This window comes from Pelobates fuscus, chromosome 4 (assembly GCF_036172605.1).
Source record: "Pelobates fuscus isolate aPelFus1 chromosome 4, aPelFus1.pri, whole genome shotgun sequence".
Lineage (NCBI taxonomy): Eukaryota > Metazoa > Chordata > Amphibia > Anura > Pelobatidae > Pelobates > Pelobates fuscus.
The window spans coordinates 371,646,869-371,671,431 of record NC_086320.1 but is presented as its reverse complement, the minus strand read 5'-3'; the positions used below and the strand labels follow the sequence as shown (position 1 = coordinate 371,671,431).

Here is a 24,563-nt window from a genome sequence, read left to right as displayed (position 1 = left end):
GGGGTGAGTGTGGCAGAGGGGAGGTGAGTGCGGTTTGAGTGGAGGGGGTGAGTGTGACAGGATCAGGAGGGACTAAAGTGAGTGTGGCAGGGTTAAAGGAGTGATGTGTGTGTGTGGGAGTGTGTTGACAGTGTGGGTGGAATGGTGACAAGGTATGTGGAGGGAGGTGACAGGGTGTCGAAAGGGGTGACTGTGTGTGTGAATGGAGGGGATGACAAAGTGTGAAATGGCGTGACAGAGTGGAAGGGGCTGACAGAGTGTGGAGAGGTCTGACAGAGCGTGGAAGGGGGTGACAGATTGTGGAAGGGAATAACAGTGTGAAAGGGGGTGACAGGTCACTGAGGGAGGGATGGGGTGACAGAGTTAGGGGGTGTCAGGTGGCAGTGTCAGGGGGAGAGAGGGGTCAGAGTGAGGGTAGGAGGGGTGACAGGGGGCTTAGCGATAGGGTGACAGAGTGAGGGAAGGAGGGGGTGACAAGGGACAGAGCGAGGGAAGGAGGTGGTGACAGGGGACAGACTGGGGGAAGGAGGGAGTGACAGGAGGCTCAGATTGAGGGAAGGAGTGGGTGACAGGTGGCTCAGTGAGGCGGTGGCAAGGGACAGAGTGAGGGAAGGAGGTGTCAGAGTGAGGGGGTGACAGGTGTCAGTGAGTGAGGGGCTCACGGGGCAGAGTTAGGGGGTGACACGGGGCTAAAGGATGGGGTGACAGAGGGCAGAGTCAGGGAGGGAGGGTGTGACAGGGGGCTTAGTGAGGGGTGACAGGGGACTTAGTGAGGGGTGACAGGAGGCTTAGTGAGAGGTGACAGGGGGCTTAGTGAGGGGTTACAGGGGGCTTAGTGAGGGGGTGACAGGGGGCTTAGTGAGGGGTTACAGGGGGCTTAGTGAGGGGGTGACAGGGGGCTTAGTGAGGGGGTGACAGGGGGCTTAGTGAGGGGTGACAGGGGACATAGTGAGAGGTGACAGGGGGCTTAGTGAGGAAGTGACAGGGGACTTAGTGAGAGGTGACAGTAGGCTTAGTGAGGGGGTGACAGGGGGTTAGTGAGGGGGTGACAGGGGACTTGGTGAGGGGTGACAGGGGACTTTGTGAGGGGTGACAGGGGGCTTTGTGAGGGGTGACAGGGGGCTTAGTGAGGGGGTGACAAGTGTCAGTGAGGGAGGGGGTGGCAGTGTGTAGGGGTAATTAAATAAATACCTTTGCAATGCAGGTTTCCCTGGTGGTCCAGTGTCCTGGATCCCTGGTGGTCCGGTGGGCCTCCTATCCGGTCTGCAGCTCCGCCGGGTGTGAGCTGCAGACCACGTTATAGGAGTCTCGCGATCTCCAGAAGTCAGAGCATTGCCATGGTAACCCGCAGCAACGCTCTGATTCTCAAGGGATCGCAAGACACTTCAGTTTGCAGCTCACACCCGGCAGAGCTGCAGACTGAAGGCTGGCTCTTAGGGCAGACAGGAGGGGCCTTGCACCCAGCGGCATAAAGGGCAAGCCGCCGGGTCCCCCCTGATGTTGGATCCTCGGTCGTGGACCGAGGACCCGACATGTATGTCTGCCCTAAGGCGATTTATGCGGCCACGAGGCCCCAGCCAGCGCGAGGCCTTAGGCGGCCGCCTAAATCACCTAATTAGAGCCGCCTCTGCTAGTCAAACCAATTTAGAATAGTATGACTTTTTACCTGGGGGTACTGGGCACTAGTCCCAGCCTCCACTAGCGCCTACAGGAGAGCTAAAAGTTGTGTATTAAGCCCGGAGGGGCCAGGGATTAGTTTACTGGTTTGTGTGAGATCAGCTCATGCTCTAAGCCACAGCACTAGCCCTGCACTTCAGGATTTAGTTTAGGAGAGATAATGGGACCCGGAAACAGGAGCTTATGGCTGCTGAAAGGACGTGAGGAGGGGAGTTTCACCTGGGAGACCCCAAGTTAAAGGTCAAATCATTGTAAAGTTGTTTGACTACTTAAGAGTGAGAAAGCACCAGCATACTCCTGGTACCTGTCATGCCCGTTACCAGTAATTCCTGTCTCTTCCGGGTTGACGGAGTTTAGCCACACCCCCTCTCTGACGCGGTCTCATCACGCTACATAATGCGACCGCGCCAGACACAAGACGCTGGATTAATGAACGGCGTACCGCGGAACTTAACCGGCTGAAAATCTCTCTCTGCAACTTACCTGTGTACCGAATCGGACTGAAACTCGTCTAACCGCCTTCTCCTCTCCTCGACCACGGCTTGTATCTGACTCCTCTCGTCCTGTCTCCCAAAGAACCTCCCTGGAAGGGAACTCTGGAACCAAACTTCAACCTCAGGAAGCTAAGTTAATCGTTTCATCTGTTATATGAACTTTTTCTCTCAAAGACTCCTGAGCACTCATCCTTTGGTCTGCTCTCAAGTCCTCCAATCAATTCTGCTGTAACCTGCTCACTAAACTTTCAGGCTCCAGCTGATAACGTATCCTGCTAGCTTAAAACCTTATTCAATTCACTGTTGTTTTAAACTTCATTATAGCTTCATTCAATTAACTTAATTCTTGCAAAAGCAAATATACTTGATTGCAATAAGGAAGCCGCTTACCAATATTGAAGTATTTAAAGATACAGTACCTATATTCTCCTTCATCCGAATAATTAAAGATACAGTACCAGTATTTCCTATATTGAATTGCCAGTTCCTATATTATTCTCTATAAATCTAAATCTTCAACTAAATCCAAAGAAATCTGCAGTTGAGCTCCATCTCAGTCTATGTAAACGTGACAGTACCATAGTAGTTATGGTGCTTAGGGTGTGCCTTTAAATACTAGTTATTTTCAACCAAATAAGCTATTATCCAGCCTACTAAGCACCCCAGGCAGAATGTCGAACACCTCGTCCAACCCATCTTTCTATATCACCTACAAAGCTTTATTTAGAACGCTGATTGTTGATGTTGTTCTGATAAATTATTCCATGAATATTTATACCAGAGACTTCTCGTCATTGCTCATATGATTTTATTTTAGCTTCCAGAAGAGGACTAACACAAAATAAATTAATTATCTATCACAAACATTTCTTGGGCACAGATTCAAACAAATACAAATTAAAAAGCCCAATCTGACACTGATTCCATGATTCCAAAAGCTCAGCAGATGCTTTTTAAAAAAAAAAAAAAAACCCCAAAAACCTCCTCGGATGTATAAACCGTTTTATAACATAGCGGAGAGAAATACAATGCTTTGTTCCATATTGCCCTTAAAGAAACACTACAATCACCATAACCACTACACCTTCCTAGGGAAAGTATACAAACAATAACAAATGAGGTGTGCATTTTCCTTTGCAGCTGGAAGCTGTGCCGGGTCGGCTGATTCACTGAGAGTGACAAGATTAGTTTGGGCTACATTTGAAATATTTCCAGAGCAGGTTTAAGGTTGCCTAGAGCCATAGGCAGGATGCCTAAATGTGTTCTTCCCCTAGAGCTCTGTTTTGCTGAGTGCTGTGTAAGTGGGTGGTGGCCGAGTGTTGTATGTTTGTGTGAGAGTATGTGTAGTGGCTGAGCATTATGTGTGAGGAGTCTAAGTGCTGTATGGAGGAGAAGTCTAAGGAGCATTGTGTGTGGGGAAGCTGAGTGTAACTTTGTGTGCGGAGGCTGAATTTTGTGTGTGGAGGAGTCTAAGTGCTGTGTATGTAGGGTAGTTTGAGTGTGCAGTTTCTCAGTGTACCTATTCCGTGTGGTTCAGTGGTGGGTGACCTGGATTTCTGGTAGTCCGGAGGGGGACCTTTGTGGTCTGTGCTGATATTGGGTGCAGATCACTTTAACAGCTCCTTTAAGTCTCCTGTGCTCAGCTCATGTTCAGTGTTGGTTGTGATGCTCTGAGTCATTGAGAAGTAAAGGAGAACTGCGAGGTACCTCGGTTTGTGGTCTGTCAGGCAGGTGACGAGACACAGGGCCGACCAAAAACATCTATTGATCTCCATTCTGAAGGAGATCCTGAAGGTTCACAGCCAGAGCCGGAGTTTCAAGCCGAGACAGGGCCCACCTATGTCACCTTATGGGTAATCCAGCTCTGGATATCTTTGTCAGATGTCTTCCAGAATTTTGGTGGAAGACACATCTTTCATTCTGTAATATTACCAAGGATAAACACATGAATAATGTCTTAATTCCTAGGCACAGACTTACATTACCTGTTGATATGCTCAGCCAAGCAAAGCTTGCAATGAATGGGATTTCTAAGGCAGATTCATGTTAGCCTTCAATAATTGAGTTAAATGGACCCTGTAGGCACTATAACTGCTTCATCTCATTGAAGTGCTTTAAGTGTCAGCTTGTAATGTGCTAATGCAAAATGAGAGACCCCAGGCCGTGAGTGTTAAACTGCTAAAAAATGCTTTGGCTCTGAATGAAGTGACTTTACCTTGCAACTCCAGGCACTATTACCAATTCAATGAGATGAAATGCCATTGCCCATTTTAGACTATGATGAAACAAGATAAGGAGTTGTCCTTCATGCCCCATTGTATCGCCATAAAATGGAAGGATACATTGAGATTCATGGTCATTGAAGGTCAGGAGATTTCACTTAAGGTCAAGCTTTACACAGAAGGCAAAGAATTTTAAATTACTCCCCTAAACCCCAGCTGTATCAGTCTTCTTATTCATATGTTCTTTTCTCCTTATCTGCTCCTTCTTGGTGGTAGCCAGCACAGGACCCTGCTTTCACAATGGCTCCAATCACCCATTGTGAAGAAAATTGACTTTTACTTAACATTTTTCTTCTTTATTCGGTTGTTTTCCCCATTCACTGTATGGATATTGAATATTGGTTCGGTAGTTTGAAACTACCGAACACCGACCACCCTCCTGGCTCATTAAGTTCAAAAGAACCGACTATTAAGTGCACCCTGGGCGGCCGCTGTTCGTATAGCCGAACGCCACGTGGAATAGAAAACACGACAGACGCCTTACGAGGTTTCCAACTGGTGGCATCTCAGAGCATCTCAAAACATCTGGTTTTACATCAGCCATTTTGGCGTATAATTATAAGGTTATTCACTAAAAAGGAGAATTACAGGGAATTCTAAATATATTTCACATTTAAAGTCAAAATGGCTGAACCGGAACTATTTCTGTCAGCTAAGCTTTTAGTTCACACATTTTTGCCTTCAATTCGAAATTGACTTTGAATTCCCTGCGATTCTCACTGTAGTGAATAACAAAAATAAAATAGTGAATAATAAATTTAAAAAGAACAAAACACGAAAACACGAATGTTCTTTTCTTTCAGAGCACTGCATGGTAATGCGTACTGGAATGAGACGGATATAACGATTTCAGCTCATCCAGGACCAAGGACATGTCATGATATATAGAGAATTATTTTTGGATTGATTTATTTTTAACCAATTTTTATTATCTCTATGGGATGTACACAGCTAGCAGGGAACTAAAAATAAAATTGTTACATTCCGGATTTCAGCATTAAGGAATATTTTACATAAAAGATCAGTATCAGCACATGCTGGTGCAGTGGTTATGGTGCCATTAAATTGGGGGTGCTTTTCCTGCTCAGTACATATTTTAGGGTCCCCCTGCTGATTTATTGCTATTTGTTAACAAAAGGATGAATCTATTGTTTAGTAAATTCTGAACCATTTCTTCCAAGCCAGCCATGTATTGACTGAGTGAGTGGGAGTAATAACGCTGGCGGACTGTTCCCGCTCTCATTCGTTCTATTTAGAATGTTTCGGATCACGGATACAATGTAGCAGCAGCAGTGAGTTAAACAGGTGCCGCCCAGCGTCTGCTGGCAAGCTGCTGCCACACGCAAGATGGCGGCGGGGCTCGGACGGCGGCGCGCTGTGACGTCACGCGGCCCTGGGCACGGCAGGCCGGTTAGGGGGAAAGGCAAAGTTTGGCAATGTAAAGTGCAGGAGAGCAAGTGAGAGTGAGACACTGGGGAGGGGGAGAGACCCGGATCACCGTGCAGGAAGTCTAACCCGACCTGTGGGGACCTCCCTGCCCTGCATCCCACCCACATCTGGCTGAGCAAGCCACCTCCACGTGGACCACCCCCCACCTACCCACCTACCCCACTGCAGAGGCTGCACAGCCATGACAGAGCAGCAGGACCTCAGCTCCATGCCATGGACCATCAACAGGGATGACTATGAGCTGCAGGAGGTGATTGGTAAGTAGGAGGGGGGAGGTAGGTGGTTATTGTATTTCACCAAGAGGCTCCAATAATGGGGAGGGGGGTCCCTGTCACCTTAACCCCTTCATGTATTGCTGTGCTCACCTACCTGTCCATACCACTGCTTCCTCTATGGGTTACCCCCTTCAGGGAATAGTGTCATCCAGGGGTGGCCAAAAATATTGGAGGACTACAACTCCCATGATATTCTCCCAGGTTGGCAGAGCATCATAGGAGTTGGAGTTCTCCAGCAGCTGTGGGAGGAAAAGGGGGAGACCCCTATGTAGTAAAGGCAGGGAGGAGCAATCCATCCAGAAATACATTTATTATGTATACACACTCCTTGCCTCCCCTCTGGGTTCCTGTGGCTCCTCCCTGGGTTTGCTGTATAGGGGTGTCTCAGGGCAGAACATGTGTGAGGGGTGTTAGTATTGTGCTCCCAGGGTGGGGATCTGGCATTGTGACAGGTGGGATGTGTGAGACAAGCTCTTGGTGTGTTACAGGTCCTGCGAGTTCTGATAAAGCAGGGTGTGCATGTGTTTAATGGGGAGGGGAGGGGGTAATAGTTATATTCCAACTGCAACTGTGTCCAGGCCCTAGAACCACAGCTGTTGATGAACTGTAATTTCCATGATGCTTGGATGCTTGGCCAAATGTCATGTGAGTTGTAGTCCTACAGCAGCTGGGAACCTACCCATTTGGCTACTACTGACATTTTGAATAATTTACACACTGTGAGGTTTATTCATTAAACATAGAATTGTAAAATTCTGACTAGAGCTGGTTTGGAGAAATGTTTTAAATCGGCTATAGTGAGAATTCTGTTTAGAGTTCACTCTGATTTTCTGTTTAGCGAATGGATCCCTGGGTCTGTGACAGTTTGGTAGTGTGCAACGTGACCTGGCGCCTGGCACTATGAAAGCCATACCTGCTGAGGTTTGCCAGGTAAGGAGGGAGGGGCACAGGTGTGAGTTAAAATCCAGTGAGTGACACATTGTGCTCAAACTGGAGTAATGGGCTGCCAGTCATTTTTTGTTATTTCTGTAGACGAATCTATTGAACAAGTGAAGCGCTGTGTTGTGAGAGGTATCGCAGTAAGTGAGGGACGGGTCCTGTACTGGTGAGATTACACAGGTGGACACTGGACACACGGAGGAGGACACGTTTTGTGCAGACGTGTTGGCTGACAACTAAATGTGTGTTACTGTATGGCTTATTCGTTAAACAGCAGTCTGTGAATGGCAAAATTAATGCTTACATAGCCACGATGAAACTAAATCAGAATGGAAGATTTATATAAATCATTTTTTTAATTTTTTTTAAAATAAAATTTGAAACTTGTGAGTTGCTCATTAATGCGTATAGGTGTTCCATGTGGCCAGGTGTCTTGGGATGTGTGTACACATGGTAAAATCGAGGTGAGCTGTATATGTGTTTATGGATGATGACAGTGTGAATGGTGTATGTCTGTATCACATGACTCAAGCTGTGTGTATTTGTGTGACCGTTAGAAAGGTTCAGGGTGCGTGTTTACAGAGGATTACGTTTTCACCCATTCACTCTTATTATAGGGATGGTGAATGGAGCTTGGCCAGGTGTTGTCATGGCGCCCTGGCCAATACTTGGGGCTAGGCATTCTCCTCCGGTTTCCTTATTAGCGTAATGTGATTGTGGCACAGGATATGGCAGGCATAGGCAAAAACCTTTGGCACTCCAGATGTTTTAGACTATACCTCCCATGATGCTTTACCAGCATTATGGGTGTAAGAGCATTATGGGGGATGTAGTCCACAACATCTAAAGTGCTGAAGGTTGCCTATCCCTGGGATATGGTGTGGGTCTGATGTGCTGTCTGTTTGAGACTTATGATGCAATTTGGGGTTTCTGGCTGAGATGATCTGTTTCTGGTGAGGTGGGTTTAAGGAGTGAATGTTGATAATGGTGCTATGGAAGGATATACCGGTATTTGGGAATGGTCTAGTAGAGTGTGTCTGCACCGGCAATATGGCATGCGGCATAACTCTACCCTCCTCTTGTCACCAGCTTTAAAAAAAAAAAAAAAAAAGGTTATACTCCTTATCCGCTCAGATAATGCAAAGTGCAGGTTGTGCTTCGTTTGTTCGTCAGATAATTGAATGTTTAATGCAGTTTTATTGAAAATAATACTCGGATTGTAAATTTTCTGTGAAGTGCTCCCTTTCACGTCCCTTTATTCCAGTCTCCCTATATACCGTTCTATAGATTTCTCTCTGTCCCATCCGTTTTTCTGTCTCTCCTTCTGTGTGCCTAATTCACAAAAAATACAGAATTGAAAGCCAAATTGCAGTATTTAGCCAAACATAGTGGTAACTCTGCAACAGTCACATCTATTTTAGTGTAAATGTTGCCATTCGGATTTTAGTTTACTACAATTCAAGGTTTACCTGTAATCTCTCTCTCTCTCTCTCTCTCTCTCTCTCTCTCTCTCTCTCTCTCTCTCTCTCTCTCTCTCTCTCTCTCTCTCTCTCTCTCTCTCTCTCTCTCTCTCTCTCTCTCTCTCTCTCTCTCTCTCTCTCTCTCTCTCTCTCTCTTCCCTTTCTTTCAATCATTCCTTCTGCCTTGCAATATTTCTTCTAACCATTTTTTATATGTTTCCTATTTCTTTCTGTTGTCAGAATGATCTACCGCTCTCAGATAATATATCTGTACCAAGTATTAATAAAGCCTATTGGTATTTAGAAAGGTCACTCACTTTTATGTTGCAAATTTACTAACCCTGAAATAAAGGGATGAACACAGAGTGCTTCTACCAGGGTTTTTTTTTTTTTTTTTTTAATTAAAATCTATTATTTGGACATGTTCTTTATAAACATTAAACTTGGCTGTGTTATTATTCATATTGTAGAGTGAGGCCTGTACTTTATTTCTGTCTGCAAGAACCATAAATCAGGGCTTTTATAAACACGCTCTCATTTATTTTCCTCGGCCTGAGCCCTCCTCGCTCAGATTTCCTCTCCCCATCCTGGAGCCACCTCGCTTTGTCTCGGGCTCCCTCTCCACCTCGCTTTGTCTCGGGCTCCCTCTCCACCTCGCTTTGTCTCGGGCTCCCTCTCCACCTCGCTTTGTCTCGGGCTCCCTCTCCACCTCGCTTTGTCTCGGGCTCCCTCTCCACCTCGCTTTGTCTCGGGCTCCCTCTCCACCTCGCTTTGTCTCGGGCTCCCTCTCCACCTCGCTTTGTCTCGGGCTCCCTCTCCACCTCGCTTTGTCTCGGGCTCCCTCTCCACCTCGCTTTCTTTGCTCTATCTGTATCCTATAGGAGTCAATTCAAGGTACTAATCCACACCTATAAAGTACTGACCAATTCTAACCCCTCCTATATCTCTACACTGATCCGCAGATATGCCCCTTCTCGGTCTCCGCTCTGCTCATGACCACTGCTCGCACCCATACGGCCAACTCACGATTGCAGGACTTCTCGCGAGCGGCTCCCTTCCTATGGAATAGCCTGTCTACCGCCATCAGTCTCTCCCCTAGTCTTCAGTCATTTAAGAAGTGCCTTAAAACCCATCTCTTTAGGAATGCTTATGGCCTCCCAGAGCAACCTCTACCTCACATACCTGTCTCTTGCTCTCTCCTAAAGGGCAGCACTCTACTCTCTCCTCCAGCTCTGCTTCACTCCCACCTTGTCTGATTGCTATTTCCTGTCCTAATGTGTTTTACACCCCACCTCCTATAGACTGAAAGCTCGTTTGAGCAGGGTCCTCTTCAACCTATTGTTCCTGTAAGTTCTTGTAATTGTCCTATTTATGGTTAAATCCCCCCTCTGATAATATTGTAAAGCTCTACGGAATATGCTGGCGCTAAATAAATACCAGTATTAATAACAATAATAATATCTTGGGCTTCCTCGCCCTGGCCTTGGCTTTCTTCGCTCTGTCTTAGGCTACCTGGCCTTGGCTTTCTTCGCTCTGTCTCAGGCTACCTAACCCTGGCCTTGGCTTTCTTCGCTCTGTCTCAGGCTACCTAACCCTGGCCTTGGCTTTCTTCGCTCTGTCTCAGGCTACCTAACCCTGGCCTTGGCTTTCTTCGCTCTGTCTTAGGCTACCTAACACTGGCCTTGGCTTTCTTCGCTCTGTCTCAGGCTACCTAACCCTGGCCTTGGCTTTCTTCGCTCTGTCTCAGGCTACCTAACCCTGGCCTTGGCTTTCTTCGCTCTGTCTCAGGCTACCTAACACTGGCCTTGGCTTTCTTCGCTCTTTCGTACCCTGGCCTTGGCTTTCTTCGCTCTGTCTCAGGCTACCTAACACTGGCCTTGGCTTTCTTCGCTCTGTCTCAGGCTACCTAACCCTGGCCTTGGCTTTCTTCGCTCTGTCTTAGGCTACCTAACCCTGGCCTTGGCTTTCTTCGCTCTGTCTCAGGCTACCTAACCCTGGCCTTGGCTTTCTTCGCTCTGTCTCAGGCTACCTAACCCTGGCCTTGGCTTTCTTCGCTCTGTCTCAGGCTACCTAACCCTGGCCTTGGCTTTCTTCGCTCTCTTAGGCTACCTAACACTGGCCTTGGCTTTCTTCGATCTGTCTCAGGCTACCTAACCCTGGCCTTGGCTTTCTTCGCTCTGTCTCAGGCTACCTAACCCTGGCCTTGGCTTTCTTCGCTCTGTCTCAGGCTACCTAACACTGGCCTTGGCTTTCTTCGCTCTGTCTCAGGCTACCTAACCCTGGCCTTGGCTTTCTTCGCTCTGTCTCAGGCTACCTAACCCTGGCCTTGGCTTTCTTCGCTCTGTCTCAGGCTACCTAACACTGGCCTTGGCTTTCTTCGCTCTGTCTCAGGCTACCTAACCCTGGCCTTGGCTTTCTTCGATCTGTCTCAGGCTACCTAACCCTGGCCTTGGCTTTCTTCGCTCTGTCTCAGGCTACCTAACCCTGGCCTTGGCTTTCTTCGCTCTTTCGTACCCTGGCCTTGGCTTTCTTCACTATATCTTTCCTTGCTCTATTTTTTTCTTTCCCTATCCACCTCTTGCTCCATCTTTCCTTTCCTCACTCTGTAATCATCTCGTTGATGTGGACCATTCTCTCTTCCTTTCCTTTTCTGTCTTAGACATTCTCTCCCCAGACTGTGGTGGTGGCAGCCACATTCTCCTTACTGGTGACTTTACAATGTGGCTAATGTTCATTCAGACTCATCTGGTAGAAGGGGTGTGAGCCTCAGTGTTATTTCATGTCTTACATTTAGCTTTAAAGGGAAATTTTATATAATTTTTTTTTTCTCTATTCCTGTAACAGACTGCAATCTATGATTTCACATAGAACTATTATTGCTATACTTCCTGCTCTGCAGCAACACAGAAATGGCCAGAGCTTCCAACCATTTGGGCAACAGATAATCTTTTTCCATGTGTATAATCAAAATGAGTGGCTGTGATTGGCCAAGAGTGTCAGCTGACCACTTTCAGCCTATCACCGTGCCCATTGCTGGCATGAATAAGTATGGCTGAAAGGAAGTGTGTAATATGTGCCTTAGCCACTCTACCAGTGGGGGCATGGCTATTTGAAGTCCTAATGGCATAACATTGAATGGAAAGACAGTGCCGGGAGACTCAAGACACTATAACCACTTCAATGAGATGAAACTGAGCTTACTGTGTCCAATTCAAATTTGCATTCGCACAACCTGAAAGTTACTGTAAATGTACTGAAATATCCCCATTGTTAAGTGATAACTATCCTAGTCTCCCCTTGTGTGTATGCATTACATTTCCCTAGAGTTCCCGATGGAAAAGGAGTTCACAAACATCTGCAAGGATACCCACGGGTTAAAGGGAAACGCAGCCCCTCACCCCATGCTGCCAGTTATAAAGTTACACACAATATACAAAACAGATAAAACTTTATAATGTATCTTTCTGTCTGAATTTTCAACTAGTTTGCTGTTCTTTTTGTTTGTGGTTGCACACTTTTTTCGTGATGTTCTTTTATAAATATACTGCCTGTGTGTCAGTGGGTGTCAAGGTCCCATTTATAGAAGTCTAGTTTATCATGTTCAACACGTGGGATGTGGAAGCTCTCATTTGAGGATTAACTGGAAAAGTATGTTCTCTGTTACGAATCTAAACTTTCTCTTCCATGTACATTAAATACACATACTTCATTGTGTCATCCCAGGGATCCTGGTACAGGAACACTTGTGGTCTGTAGACCACAGTTTGAGAACCACTGTTTTAAGTGAGAATTTTAAGAATGTTTACTCAATTGGTCTCATGACCCCAGAGAAAAAACAAACACCCCCCTCCCCCCCCCAATGTGTTCTTAGCTGGATATGCAAGAAAGCTCGCAGTACACCAAGGCTCTATTATAAAAAGTATATATTTTCCCTCTTTGTGTGAATGCGTGAAAATGTAAATTTCATATTCACCAAATGTACAATTCTTGGACTGATGCAAACCCATTTTGTGGCTAGCTTGAAATTCAGAGAAATTTCCAAATTTGTTGCAATATAATTTATGGCAGCCTCCGCAAGCTGCAGATTCCAGAACTCCCTATTGACCTTGTGTTGAGAAGGAGGGTGGTAGGTCACCCTCTATTTACCTATTTTTGTTGGACATTGAAGAATGGTCCCATGAATGCCCATCTAGTGTACTCTGCGAAGGGGGCTAATAAAATACATGTGGCTGTCCCATGGATTATTGATTATTCACCTCACCTGTTCCTAACATTATCTGGTGACATGAACCCAATAAATAACATGGGGACCCCCTATGTAACAGAGAATGTGGTCTCTGCTGGTTTCACACCCCTCGTATAGGTGGCTAATGCACATTATGGTGCCAATGTCGTCTAACATTATTTCCTAGCGTGTTGGAGTGTCAAGGGATCTTCTGTCACGTATGCAACATTTCACATGTTTGTGTCAACCTATTGTCATGGTGACAGTGTGTATGACCCATTTTACTTGGCTTGTTTGTCGTCTCTTAAGGCCAGTGCCATAGCGGTAAACAGCAAGGACGAAAAATAACAAAACTCCATACAATGTAAATTTGGTTCCAATATAATTAACAACAAATTCTGACTGTATAACATACTTGTTGTCTACAAAGTGGTGTTTTTTAATTTTTTTAAAATTTATTTTTCTTTTTACTCCCTTACCACATGCCACTGTGTCTTCGCCCTTGAATAAATTTAGCAAGTGATGTGTAGGGTAATGCTTGTGTTGCTTTGATATAGGAGAGCATGAAAGTATAAATGGAAACATAAAACATCCCCGTCTAACAGGCTGTGATGGGGGCAAGGAATCTCAGTATTTTCTAAAAGGGTAAAAGTTACTAAAATAATCATAAACATATGCATTTTTACCAAGGTTTTGTTTTTCCTGCTCTGAGATTTACGAAGATCGTTCTTGCACTGGTACCTTTAAAAAGGAACATCGATCTTTTAAAGTGGGAATATGCTGGATCCAATTATAAACCTCCATGCAATCCTTAGAATTTAAAACGCCCAAGGAAGCTCGACTTCCTCCTGGAAAGTGCTGTCTTCTTAGAAAGCATATCGCAGGACGCTGGCTCGAGAATTCTGTGACGCGTATTGATTTGTAGTGATTCTTAGTGCTGTCCTAATGATGCAGCTCAGCTTGTTGGGCCTGTTGGATGCTTTATTTACAAAATAAATGTATAGAAATAACGCCGGCCTTTAATATAATAGTCGTGTGACATATTTCGGAGAAATGTTGCTTATTTTTTCCAGCTGGGAGGAATCCATTATAGTTTAAGGTCCGTTTCCACAGCCTAATGTTATAGGCGTGAGATACATAAATTGCGAAACGCTGGAGTATTCAGGAATGCTAAAAGACCGTGATTTACAGTATTTGCTTTTTGTGTGTGTGAATATATATTAATTTTCAGAAAAAGTTTTAAATGTCTTACTTGACACATTGTTAGCAGAATACGCCTGGCGTTAGCTTAATTCTGAGTGTCGGAAACGTTATGAGTTAGACCGGGATGGACACCTTTGGGCTTGGTAGGTGATGATTTGAACAAGTCACCAAAGATTGACGAGTTGTGCAGGCAGTGTATATTCCCAGTCTGATAGTTAGAAAGTCTATAGAACAGTTTGTAGTGGGTGACACTTCTCTCATTTCACTTCCCTCACCTCCAAGGGACTTTTCTCTCCTGCCGCTGTTCAGTTCTTCCACACATGACGTTTAGTGGCTTATTTCTACACAGGAACCTTATTCATCAACCCCTTCCCCCTCTGACATGCTGCGATTTGTCTTGTGTGTCTTTACCCCTTCCTCATAAATTGTAAGCTCTTTTAAGAAGGGCCTTCTTCACCTCTTGTCTGTTATATTCCGCACGTAAAGTACTTGTTATCAAGTATCCCCGATATATAATTGTAAAGTGCTGTGGGATATATTGGCGCCATTTTCTTCTTTTTATAAATTTGATTGAAAATCTTGATGTTTGTATAGCAGTGAGAGCAGTTAAAGAGGTGTGATACTGTGAAGTCACACTGCCACTCGGCTATTGCTACACGGCTGCGTAGGGATGTTCTCGCTGGGTAAACCACAATGCCGCTTTTTGCACCAACTAGTTTAATTTTTAAAGACTGTATAACTTTAGTATAATTGTCTTTTTTCCTTGGAAAATGACAAAAAAACTAATTTAGCCTCAGTCGAAGAATCCAAAACAAGGATACAATGCCCCCCCCCACCCTTTCTTCCCCTACCCCTCTCCCCCCCCCCCGGAATTCTGGATATTGGATGATTTTAGACTAAAATAAGCTAAATGGGGACAAGATTATCTAACTCATCCGCAATCCCAGCTATTTTAGTTCAATTGTTGCAATTTGTATTTCAGATCGTTACAATTCCTAGTTTAGTGAATGAGGGTCGCCACCATTCTGGATCTTATCAGATCTTATTGTGTATTGATCCCCCTTGGATCTCCCCAGAAGGCTGAACCTGAGACTTTTTTTTTTTCTTTTTTTTTTTCTTGGTTGATGTGGAGAGACGCATTCCACGCATTCTTTTGGTTGGAGTCAGTATGTGATTCAGGTTTGACTAGCCAGCCATATCCTCAGTACTTTGTTCAGTGTCACTCAGATAAAAACTGAAAAGCATTCAGATAGTTATACCTTCCATTCAGTACACTGGGAAATCGCCTAAAGGTGTTTACTTTAACTTTTTATTTTTGTAGGTACAACTGTCGTGGATTGTCTCTCACGCCAAGCCTCATGGGAAATATAGTCCCCAACTGCATGAGTGCCAAAAGTTAGCTTTACCACTATTGGAAATCATTGTGCTTTATGGTAGTTCTGGGTTTGGTTAACAATGGCAGAAATAACTGGGGTAGCACCGTTGCCATGCTTTGCCTGTAGGGGCTGTTTGTTTCAGGGACCCAAACAGTTGCTAATGGTATAAAAGTCTTGCGCCCATGCCAAGATGCCACCCCGGGCCACCCCTGTGTAGCTCAGCTAAGTTCTTGCACCCTGAGAGTCTCGTTCTGTTTTTATTTTACTCCCAGTAACTGTCCCTTTGTGATGGTTACACAGTGTATCACTGTGTGTGTGTATGCATGTTTGTTCAGTGTCTTCTATAAACAAGGTTAAATCGATACACACCGCTACACCTTGTGTCACCGGCCAAAACCTGACATTCAACAAACGAGCGTGGAAATCCTTTATGCGTTTTAAAACATATTGCATGTACTTTGAAGGTAAACTGAAGTTGCCATTGTGCCTGGTAGTGACATACATTAAAGTAAAAGGAAAGCTGCCGCCCTCCTGGCTTAATTTCACTTCCTTGGTTTTGTATCTTCATGTCCATTATCGCTCTCTGCGGTGTGCGTACAGCCTATAGCACATAATCAGCACGCTGCTATTGCCATTGATGGGAACAGATTACAGGTGTTAGGTGTGTACTCTGTGCCCGTTACACACATTTTACTTTCCTATTGTACTAACCAGGCCTTAAAAGTTACCCGCCACGGCACGACAGAATTTCAAATCATCAGGGTGACATTTTGTGGTGAGTGGACATTTTTGAGCCGAGGATTACACTCTACCCTTCTCAGTAGTTAGGACAGTTTAGACCACGTGTTAATTTAAAGTGCATATCGAGCTTCGTCGTCAAATAATGATGTGCAATCCTTTGGCTCCTAGATTCTCGGATCATGCTTGGAATTCTGGGGAAAGTGCACATTTATCTGCCCTGCTTGTGCATTGGCAGGTGGTATAGAAACATGAAATCTTAAAAGCAGTGGCAGCAGGACAAACATTTTATTTGGAAAAACCAAAATACAAATATATATACCGTGTGTGTGTGTGTGTGTATGTATGTGTGTGTGTGTGTATGTATATGTATGTGTGTGTGTATATATATATATATATATATATATATATATATATATATTTTTTTTTTTTTTTATTGTAATTTTTTCCTTTTGCTTGGTGTACCATTGAAAAATCTTCTGTTTTCTATTATTATATGAAGAGCTTGTACATGGTAACCCGGAGTGTTTCATGTCCCCAGACCTTTTAATTCAGATTTACAGCTGTGTACGGTGTTAATGAGACGCAATGCAAGGCCTACATATTTCTGATTTACCTCGAATTAGGGCTGATTGTTCAAACAATGTTTGTATGATTCATTTCATTAGGGGAGAAATGGTAATATATATTAACGGACTCTGCATCTATGCGGTACGTGGTCGCCGTTTGTTGCCATCTATAATTGCCATAATCTTTTCAAAGAATCTAATTCTGTAACACAGAGAAATCATCCTGAGTTTAATTATTCATAATATACAGGCAGAGCTCACTCTAATAAGAAACAAGCTGTAATAGATGAGACGCTAATTTACATATATAATATATATGCAAATTTACTTCGTAATATACTGGTGCTCGTTGTGTAGTTTTGCATATATTTAATAATAATTATGCTTGGATTAATTTATTTTTGTGTTAAATATCTTTTACAATAAATGTTGCTTATGTTATGGTCTTTATGCGCCATTTTGAATTTCTAAATACCCTTTCAAACTTTTTAATTAAAGTGACAAGTGCAGAGAATCCAAATAACCAGATTGGAAAAATTCTCCAGTTCCGCTATGCTTCCCGTTTGGTTATAATGGACTATAATTTTGGAATTCACTTTGAATTCCTGGTAAATTTCACTTTAAAATAATCCCTCCTGCTTTGGTGTAAGAAACGCGAAGAGCATCATGTCCAACTATGGTTCTTGCATGGCACTATGGCACTGGTGTTAGGAGCTTCTAGTTCTTCATGATTTGCAAACATTTCTAGAGGTTCAAGACAACCACCCATCCTGTGAGATCATACCAGGAAGCTCTGCTTCCCTTGATTGTACACGATGTTGTACAGCATGTCTACGTCATAGGTATCGTGTAATGGCTGTCTTGGAATTCTTGGACAGTCATTTCGGCAGCGTTGTACATGCACAGCCCTGAAGAGCGTAATTCATTAAAATAAAAAATTATTGCGCAAGCTAATGGAAACTCAGTAGCCTATTTTTATTTCAAAAATACAAACCCCAAAACCATAAAAAAAGCGTTACTTTTCTGTCTTGATTACTTATCTCACTGCCAATCACACCTCACAATATATTTCCAGAGCCGTTTAACTACAAAAAAAACTCACACGGCTGTATAATCCAAGCATTGTGTACTGTGTGTGTCTCGTGAATTACTTATAACACTGCTTCCTGTACGGTTAACGTTTCTCTTAAAGCTGCCGTCCTCCTTGGACAGGACAATGGTAGTAGCATCGCAGTGTATATTTCATTACTTCTTATCACTATATCTATGCATTCTACTTTTATATGTAGATAAGATTTTTGTCCGTATTAACCATTTATGTTGAAGCTTTTGATTATTTTTAAAATAAAAAATTCATGTACGTTGAAGTATTTGGGAGGAAAAACAATTGTGCATGCAGTGTTACAGGGCAGGCCGCAAGGAATAAAGCTCATGTAATGTAAGTTCATTTGCAGGATCTCGGGACCCTTCTTACCGCTTCTTGATTTTTAAAAATGTTTTCAATTTTTTTTCATTTTATGTATTATTATTATTTTTTTCCAGTCCTGTTTTTAAATGCTCCGGAACTTGTGATTTTATAAAGTAAAAGACTTACATAATAGCCTCTTATTTTCGTAAATAATTTTTTTATACGTGCCTAACCGGAGATGGCTAACTTTGGTAGAGCAGATATTTTAGAAATACATTTCCGATGATACTCGGCAAGCTCTTGTTGAAGTTGGTTACCTTTGGCCTAAAGATGGCTTGGGCCCACCACCGAGGTGGAACCACAAGGGTTAATGATCAGTTTTAAGGACTGTGGGTTGAGTGAGCAATTCCACTGATTGCTCTGCCTTCTGGGTAGCGTTTCAGCTCAGCTCCTATAGAAGGCCCAGAGCCGCACAGAATATCAATAAGCCTCCGAGGTCAGGCCTATATGGAAGGAGAGAATCTGAAGAATTTCTTTACCCTGGAGAGAGGAGCTCGTCCCCCTTTTTGTATGAATTCAAGCTTTTGATTTAAGACAGAGAGGTGGGGTCTGACCTGATCCCAAGCGCTTTACAATTGGCAGCAATGAATATATGAACTATTTTAGAATAAATGCTGTCTATTTTCACTTAATTTTCTTCTTTTTGTGTAATAAATTGATTCTTGCCAATGAATTAAGCTTTTTCAGAAACTGTGTATAAAGACGTTTAACTAGTTTTTCCACCCTGGGGTGATAGGAACCTGATGGCGCTATAAAAATAATAAAATATCCATCAGTCTATTCACTAAACCGTGACATACTTTTGGTTGTTTAAATTCGGCTTTTGTCAAACCGAACCCTATCTATTGAAAACCAGTTTGTTTATACAAAAGGCAAATGTAGTTATTTTAGCTGTATTAACCCCTTCAGGACCGCTGACGGTTCAGGACCGTCAGCGGTAAAACGTGCGTTTGGACCGCTGACGGTCCTGAACCGTCATAACGGTTTTGGGCTACTTACCTGATCGCCGTCGGTCCCACGGCGGCGATCAGCTCTCCTCCCGGTCCAGGGGGACTGCCTGTCTGCCCGGGCAGTCCCCCCTCGGCAGATCAGGACCCCACGGCCATGTGATCACTCGATCACATGACCGCAATAGGGGTCTTTGTATCTGCCTGCAGGGGGACTGTCTGTGCTGACAGGCAGTCTCCCTGCAAGTGAAAAATCAGAAATAAAGTTAAAAAAAAAAACAATCAGTGTAAAAAAAATTATAATATGTGTATATATATATGATATATATACATGTATTATATCTATATATATAATATATGTATATGTATCATATATATAATGTCACACTAAGTGTATTTTTATATTTATATATACGTATATTAATATAAAAATACACTTATATTTAAATTACACACGAATATATACAATATATATAATAACTATATATATGGTATATATATATTATTATAAAATACAAATAATATGTTAATAAAAATAAATAACAAAAAATAAAAATAATTTTTAATAATTAAAAAAAAATTATATATATATATTCAATTTTATTCTAACAGTATTTTGATATTGATATATATATATTTATATCAAAATACACTTAGAATGTAATGATATATATATCTATGTATAAATAAATAAATAAAAATAATACGAAATATACATATGTCCACATACAAAATTACATTAATAATTTCATAAATATACACGTAGACGTCAAATATATAAATATGTATATATATTAAAATTCTACGTGCATATTTATGTAATATTTTTACCTAATTAAGTAATTTTAATGATTGCAATTTGAGGGACCTGCCTGCCAACCCAGGCCAAAAGTCCAGATAATTTAATTTGCTAGCACTGTGCTTAACCCTGTAACTTTCTATGACACCCTAAATCCTGTACATGGGGGTACTGTTTTACTCGGGAGACTTCGCTGAACACAAATATTAGTGTTTCAAAACAGTAAAACATATCACAGCGATGATATTGTCAGTGAAAGTGAAGTTTTTTGCATTTTTCACACACAAACAGCTCTTTCACTGAGGATATTATTGCTGTGATATATTTTACTGTTCTGATACACTAATATTTGTGTTCAGCGAAGTCTATTGAGTATAACAGTACCCCACATGTAGAGGTTTTATAGTGTTTGTGAAAGTTACAGGGTCAAATATAAGGCTTGATTTTTTTTATTGAAATTTGTCAGATTGGTTAGGTTGCCTTTGACAGCGTATGGTAGCCAAGGAATGAGAATTAGCCCCATGATGGCATACCATTTACAAAAGAAGACAACCCAAGGTATTGCAAATGGGGTATGTTCAGCCTTTTTTAGTAGCCACTTAGTCACAAACACCGGCCAAAGTTAGCGGTTTTTGCATTTTTAACACACAAACAAATATAAATGCTAACTTTGGCCAGTGTTTGTGACTAGGTGGCTACTAAAAAAGACTGGACATACCCCATTTTAAATACCCTGGGTTGTCTACTTTAAAAAATATGTACATGTTAGGTGTGTTTCGGGGATTTATGACAGATAACGGTGTAACAATGTCACTATTGATACATTTAAAATATATATATATTGAAACAGCAATTTCCTACTTGTATTTATAGGCCTATAACTTGCAAAAAAAAGCAATAAAGCATGTAAACACTGGGTGTTTTTAAACTCGGGACAAAATTTTGAATCTATTTAGCAGTTTTTTTCATTAGCTTTTGTAGATAAGTAAAAGATTTTTCAAGTAAAAGTCCAAAAACATGTTTTTTTTTTTTTTTTTTCACCATATTTCATTATTTTTTTTAAATACAATATATGACATAATATAAATACTGGTATGTAAAGAAAGCCCTTCTTGTCTTGAAAAAAACAATATATAACTTGTATGGGAACCGTAAATGAGAGAGCGGAAAATTACAGCTAAACACAAACACCACAAAAGTGTTAAAACTGCTCTGGTCCTTAACGTACAAACATCGCAAAAACAGGCCGGTCCTGAAGGGGTTAACCGGTATTCTGCTAGTTGTTTAAATCCAGCAAATCGCTGTGTATTCTGCTCCTAGTTCGGTTACTCAGCAACAGCCCGACTGGAAATCCCTTAATTTGTTAAATTTAATTCCTCTGATAAAAAAAACAGGGACTTGCACCCTTAGCCGTCCAATCCTGAATCCTCAGACGTCACCCTCAGGCAGCTACTCTCTGTTTAGATTGGCATTGAGTCAGTTGGCTGTCGTATGTGATGAGAGGATATCAATGCTGTCAGGGTGAATTGGTTTACGTTCGGATTCTTGCTGTATCGTAAGTGACATTTGGATGGATTTAAGCAATATTTTATGTTGAGTCAACAGGACCAGTCAAGGAGGTAAAGATGAAAGATATAACCCTGAGATATGTAATGTAATTACTTTACCCACCACTGTGACATGTTGAAAGAGCTAAACTGGCTGTTGCTGGAATCCTGACGCACTCTTCATCTTTCCAGCCTTGTGCATAAGAGCATTTCTGGGAAGCGCACACCCTACCTGAGTAGAATGCTCTCCCCGGCTGTTCCCACCTCCTATAACCTCAGATCCAGTACTAGCACGATATTTAGCATACCGCAATACAAAAATAAAGTGGCTCGATACTCCTTTCCCTGCAGAGCATCGCAATTATGGAATAACCTCAGGGACACAGTCAAATCTTCATTCAATCTAAAATCTTTTAAGAGATCTATGGCAACATACCTCAGCACAGAATGCACCTGTCATGGTTAAATATATTTATTCCCTGTTATGTATTAAATTTATTTATATATATATATATATATGTGTGTATAATATAGTTTGTATATTGTATTTTTGTAATAATGTATCCTTTTGTAACAATGCAATGTTTTGCGGACCCTGGACATACTTGAAAACAAGAGAAATCTCAATGTATCCATCCTGGTAAAATATTATATAAATAAATAAATACGGGGGTTGTTAGTTGACCATAGCAGGGATATGAGTTGCTAGGATGTGTTTGGGCAGTAATAGTGGGGAGGGAGTGGAAAATCCCATTTGCAGACGTGGAAACCTCCAGCTCGCTTTGTCGTCCAACACAAGATGTTAAAAATGAATTTGGTAATGGGAGATCAAAGCAGGTGGGCAGTCAGGAGCCGAGAGTTACATTTGGGTTTTGTTTCCCTTTAGAATGATTGTCTTGCAAATCATATTCTGTTACAAGGTTGCCATGATAATGAGTTAGGAGGGCCCAGTTACTGTTTTTTGGGGAGGGGAGAGATAATATTTAGGGGAATGTAAGGATTTGGCAGAAAGCAGGTAATTGTGTGTGTGTGTGTGTGTGTGTTGTACTGCTTGCATGGTGACATCATCTGTGCAATTATTTCCCGTAATTAATGGGTAACAATGCATGTATTACTTCTGTGAAGTCTGGGGGGGGGGGGGCTATAAACGATTATAGGGAGTTTCACCTGCTGCCATTTAGTGTAATCCCCCCCCCACTAATCTCAGGCAGCACGGGGACATGTATGTCCTATGGAGTATCATGAATCATTGCATGGATTGCAAAGAACTGCTCAATGGAATGTTGGAAGCTATGTTGCAAATAACTGGTTCTGATTGGCTGTGGGCATCAGGTGATTGCTGTAGCATGATTTAAAAAAAAATACAAAATTTATTTTTCTTTAATATACGAGGTCTGTCCGGAAAGTATCCAACTATGTAATATGAAAAATAAACATTATACATAGGACAACAACCACTAGCCCATTCTCAACTCCTGTCTCTCCCCATGGCCACCACTAGCCCATTCTCCATTTCGGTTTCTCCCCATGGCCACCACTAGCCCATTCTCCATTTCGGTTTCTCCCCATGGCCACCACTAGCCCATTCTCCATTTTGGTCTCTCCCCATGGCCACCACTAGCCCATTCTCCATTTCGGTCTCTCCCCATGGCCACCACTAGCCCATTCTCCATTTCGGTCTCTCCCCATGGCCACCACTAGCCCATTCTCCATTTTGGTCTCTCCCCATGGCCACCACTAGCCCATTCACCATTTCGGTCTCTCCCCATGGCCACCACTAGCCCATTCTCCATTTCGGTCTCTCCCAATGGCCACCACTAGCCCATTCTCCATTTCGGTCTCTCCCAATGGCCACCACTAGCCCATTCTCCATTTCGGTCTCTCCCCATGGCCACCACTAGCCCATTCTCCATTTCGGTCTCTCCCCATGACCACCACTAGCCCATTCTCCATTTCGGTCTCTCCCCATGGCCACCACTAGCCCATTCTCCATTTCGGTCTCTCCCCATGGCCACCACTAGCCCATTCTCCATTTCGGTCTCTCCCCATGGCCACCACTAGCCCATTCTCCATTTCGGTCTCTCCCCATGGCCACCACTAGCCCATTCTCCATTTCGGTCTCTCCCCATGGCCACCACTAGCCCATTCTCCATTTCGGTCTCTCCCCCATGGCCACCACTAGCCCATTCTCCATTTCGGTCTCTCCCCATGGCCACCACTAGCCCATTCTCCATTTCGGTCTCTCCCCATGGCCACCACTAGCCCATTCTCCATTTCGGTCTCTCCCCATGAGAGGGAGGGGGGGGGGGGGGCTATAAACGATTATAGGGAGTTTCACCTGCTGCCATTTAGTGTAATCCCCCCCCCACTAATCTCAGGCAGCACGGGGACATGTATGTCCTATGGAGTATCATGAATCATTGCATGGATTGCAAAGAACTGCTCAATGGAATGTTGGAAGCTATGTTGCAAATAACTGGTTCTGATTGGCTGTGGGCATCAGGTGATTGCTGTAGCATGATTTAAAAAAAAATACAAAATTTATTTTTCTTTAATATACGAGGTCTGTCCGGAAAGTATCCAACTATGTAATATGAAAAATAAACATTATACATAGGACAACAACCACTAGCCCATTCTCAACTCCTGTCTCTCCCCATGGCCACCACTAGCCCATTCTCCATTTCGGTCTCTCCCCATGGCCACCACTAGCCCATTCTCCATTTCGGTCTCTCCCCATGGCCACCACTAGCCCATTCTCCATTTCGGTCTCTCCCCATGGCCACCACTAGCCCATTCTCCATTTCGGTCTCTCCCCATGGCCACCACTAGCCCATTCTCCATTTCGGTCTCTCCCCATGGCCACCACTAGCCCATTCTCCATTTCGGTCTCTCCCCATGGCCACCACTAGCCCATTCTCCATTTCGGTCTCTCCCCCATGGCCACCACTAGCCCATTCTCCATTTCGGTCTCTCCCCATGGCCACCACTAGCCCATTCTCCATTTCGGTCTCTCCCCATGGCCACCACTAGCCCATTCTCCATTTCGGTCTCTCCCCCATGGCCACCACTAGCCCATTCTCCATTTCGGTCTCTCCCCATGGCCACCACTAGC

The 24,563-nt window shown here is 43.2% G+C and overlaps 1 protein-coding gene across 1 annotated transcript in view; it reads left to right on the top strand.

Annotated features, from left to right (window-relative positions):
* The first annotated feature begins 5,821 nt into the window (after nucleotides 1-5,821).
* The window catches only part of OXSR1 (oxidative stress responsive kinase 1), a 52,052-nt gene continuing 33,310 nt past the window's right edge, over nucleotides 5,822-24,563 (top strand). The window contains exon 1 of the mRNA XM_063452720.1: nucleotides 5,822-6,159. Coding sequence (XP_063308790.1) covers nucleotides 6,084-6,159 — 76 coding nt within the window. The 5' untranslated portion in view covers nucleotides 5,822-6,083. The remainder of the gene's footprint in view (nucleotides 6,160-24,563) is intronic.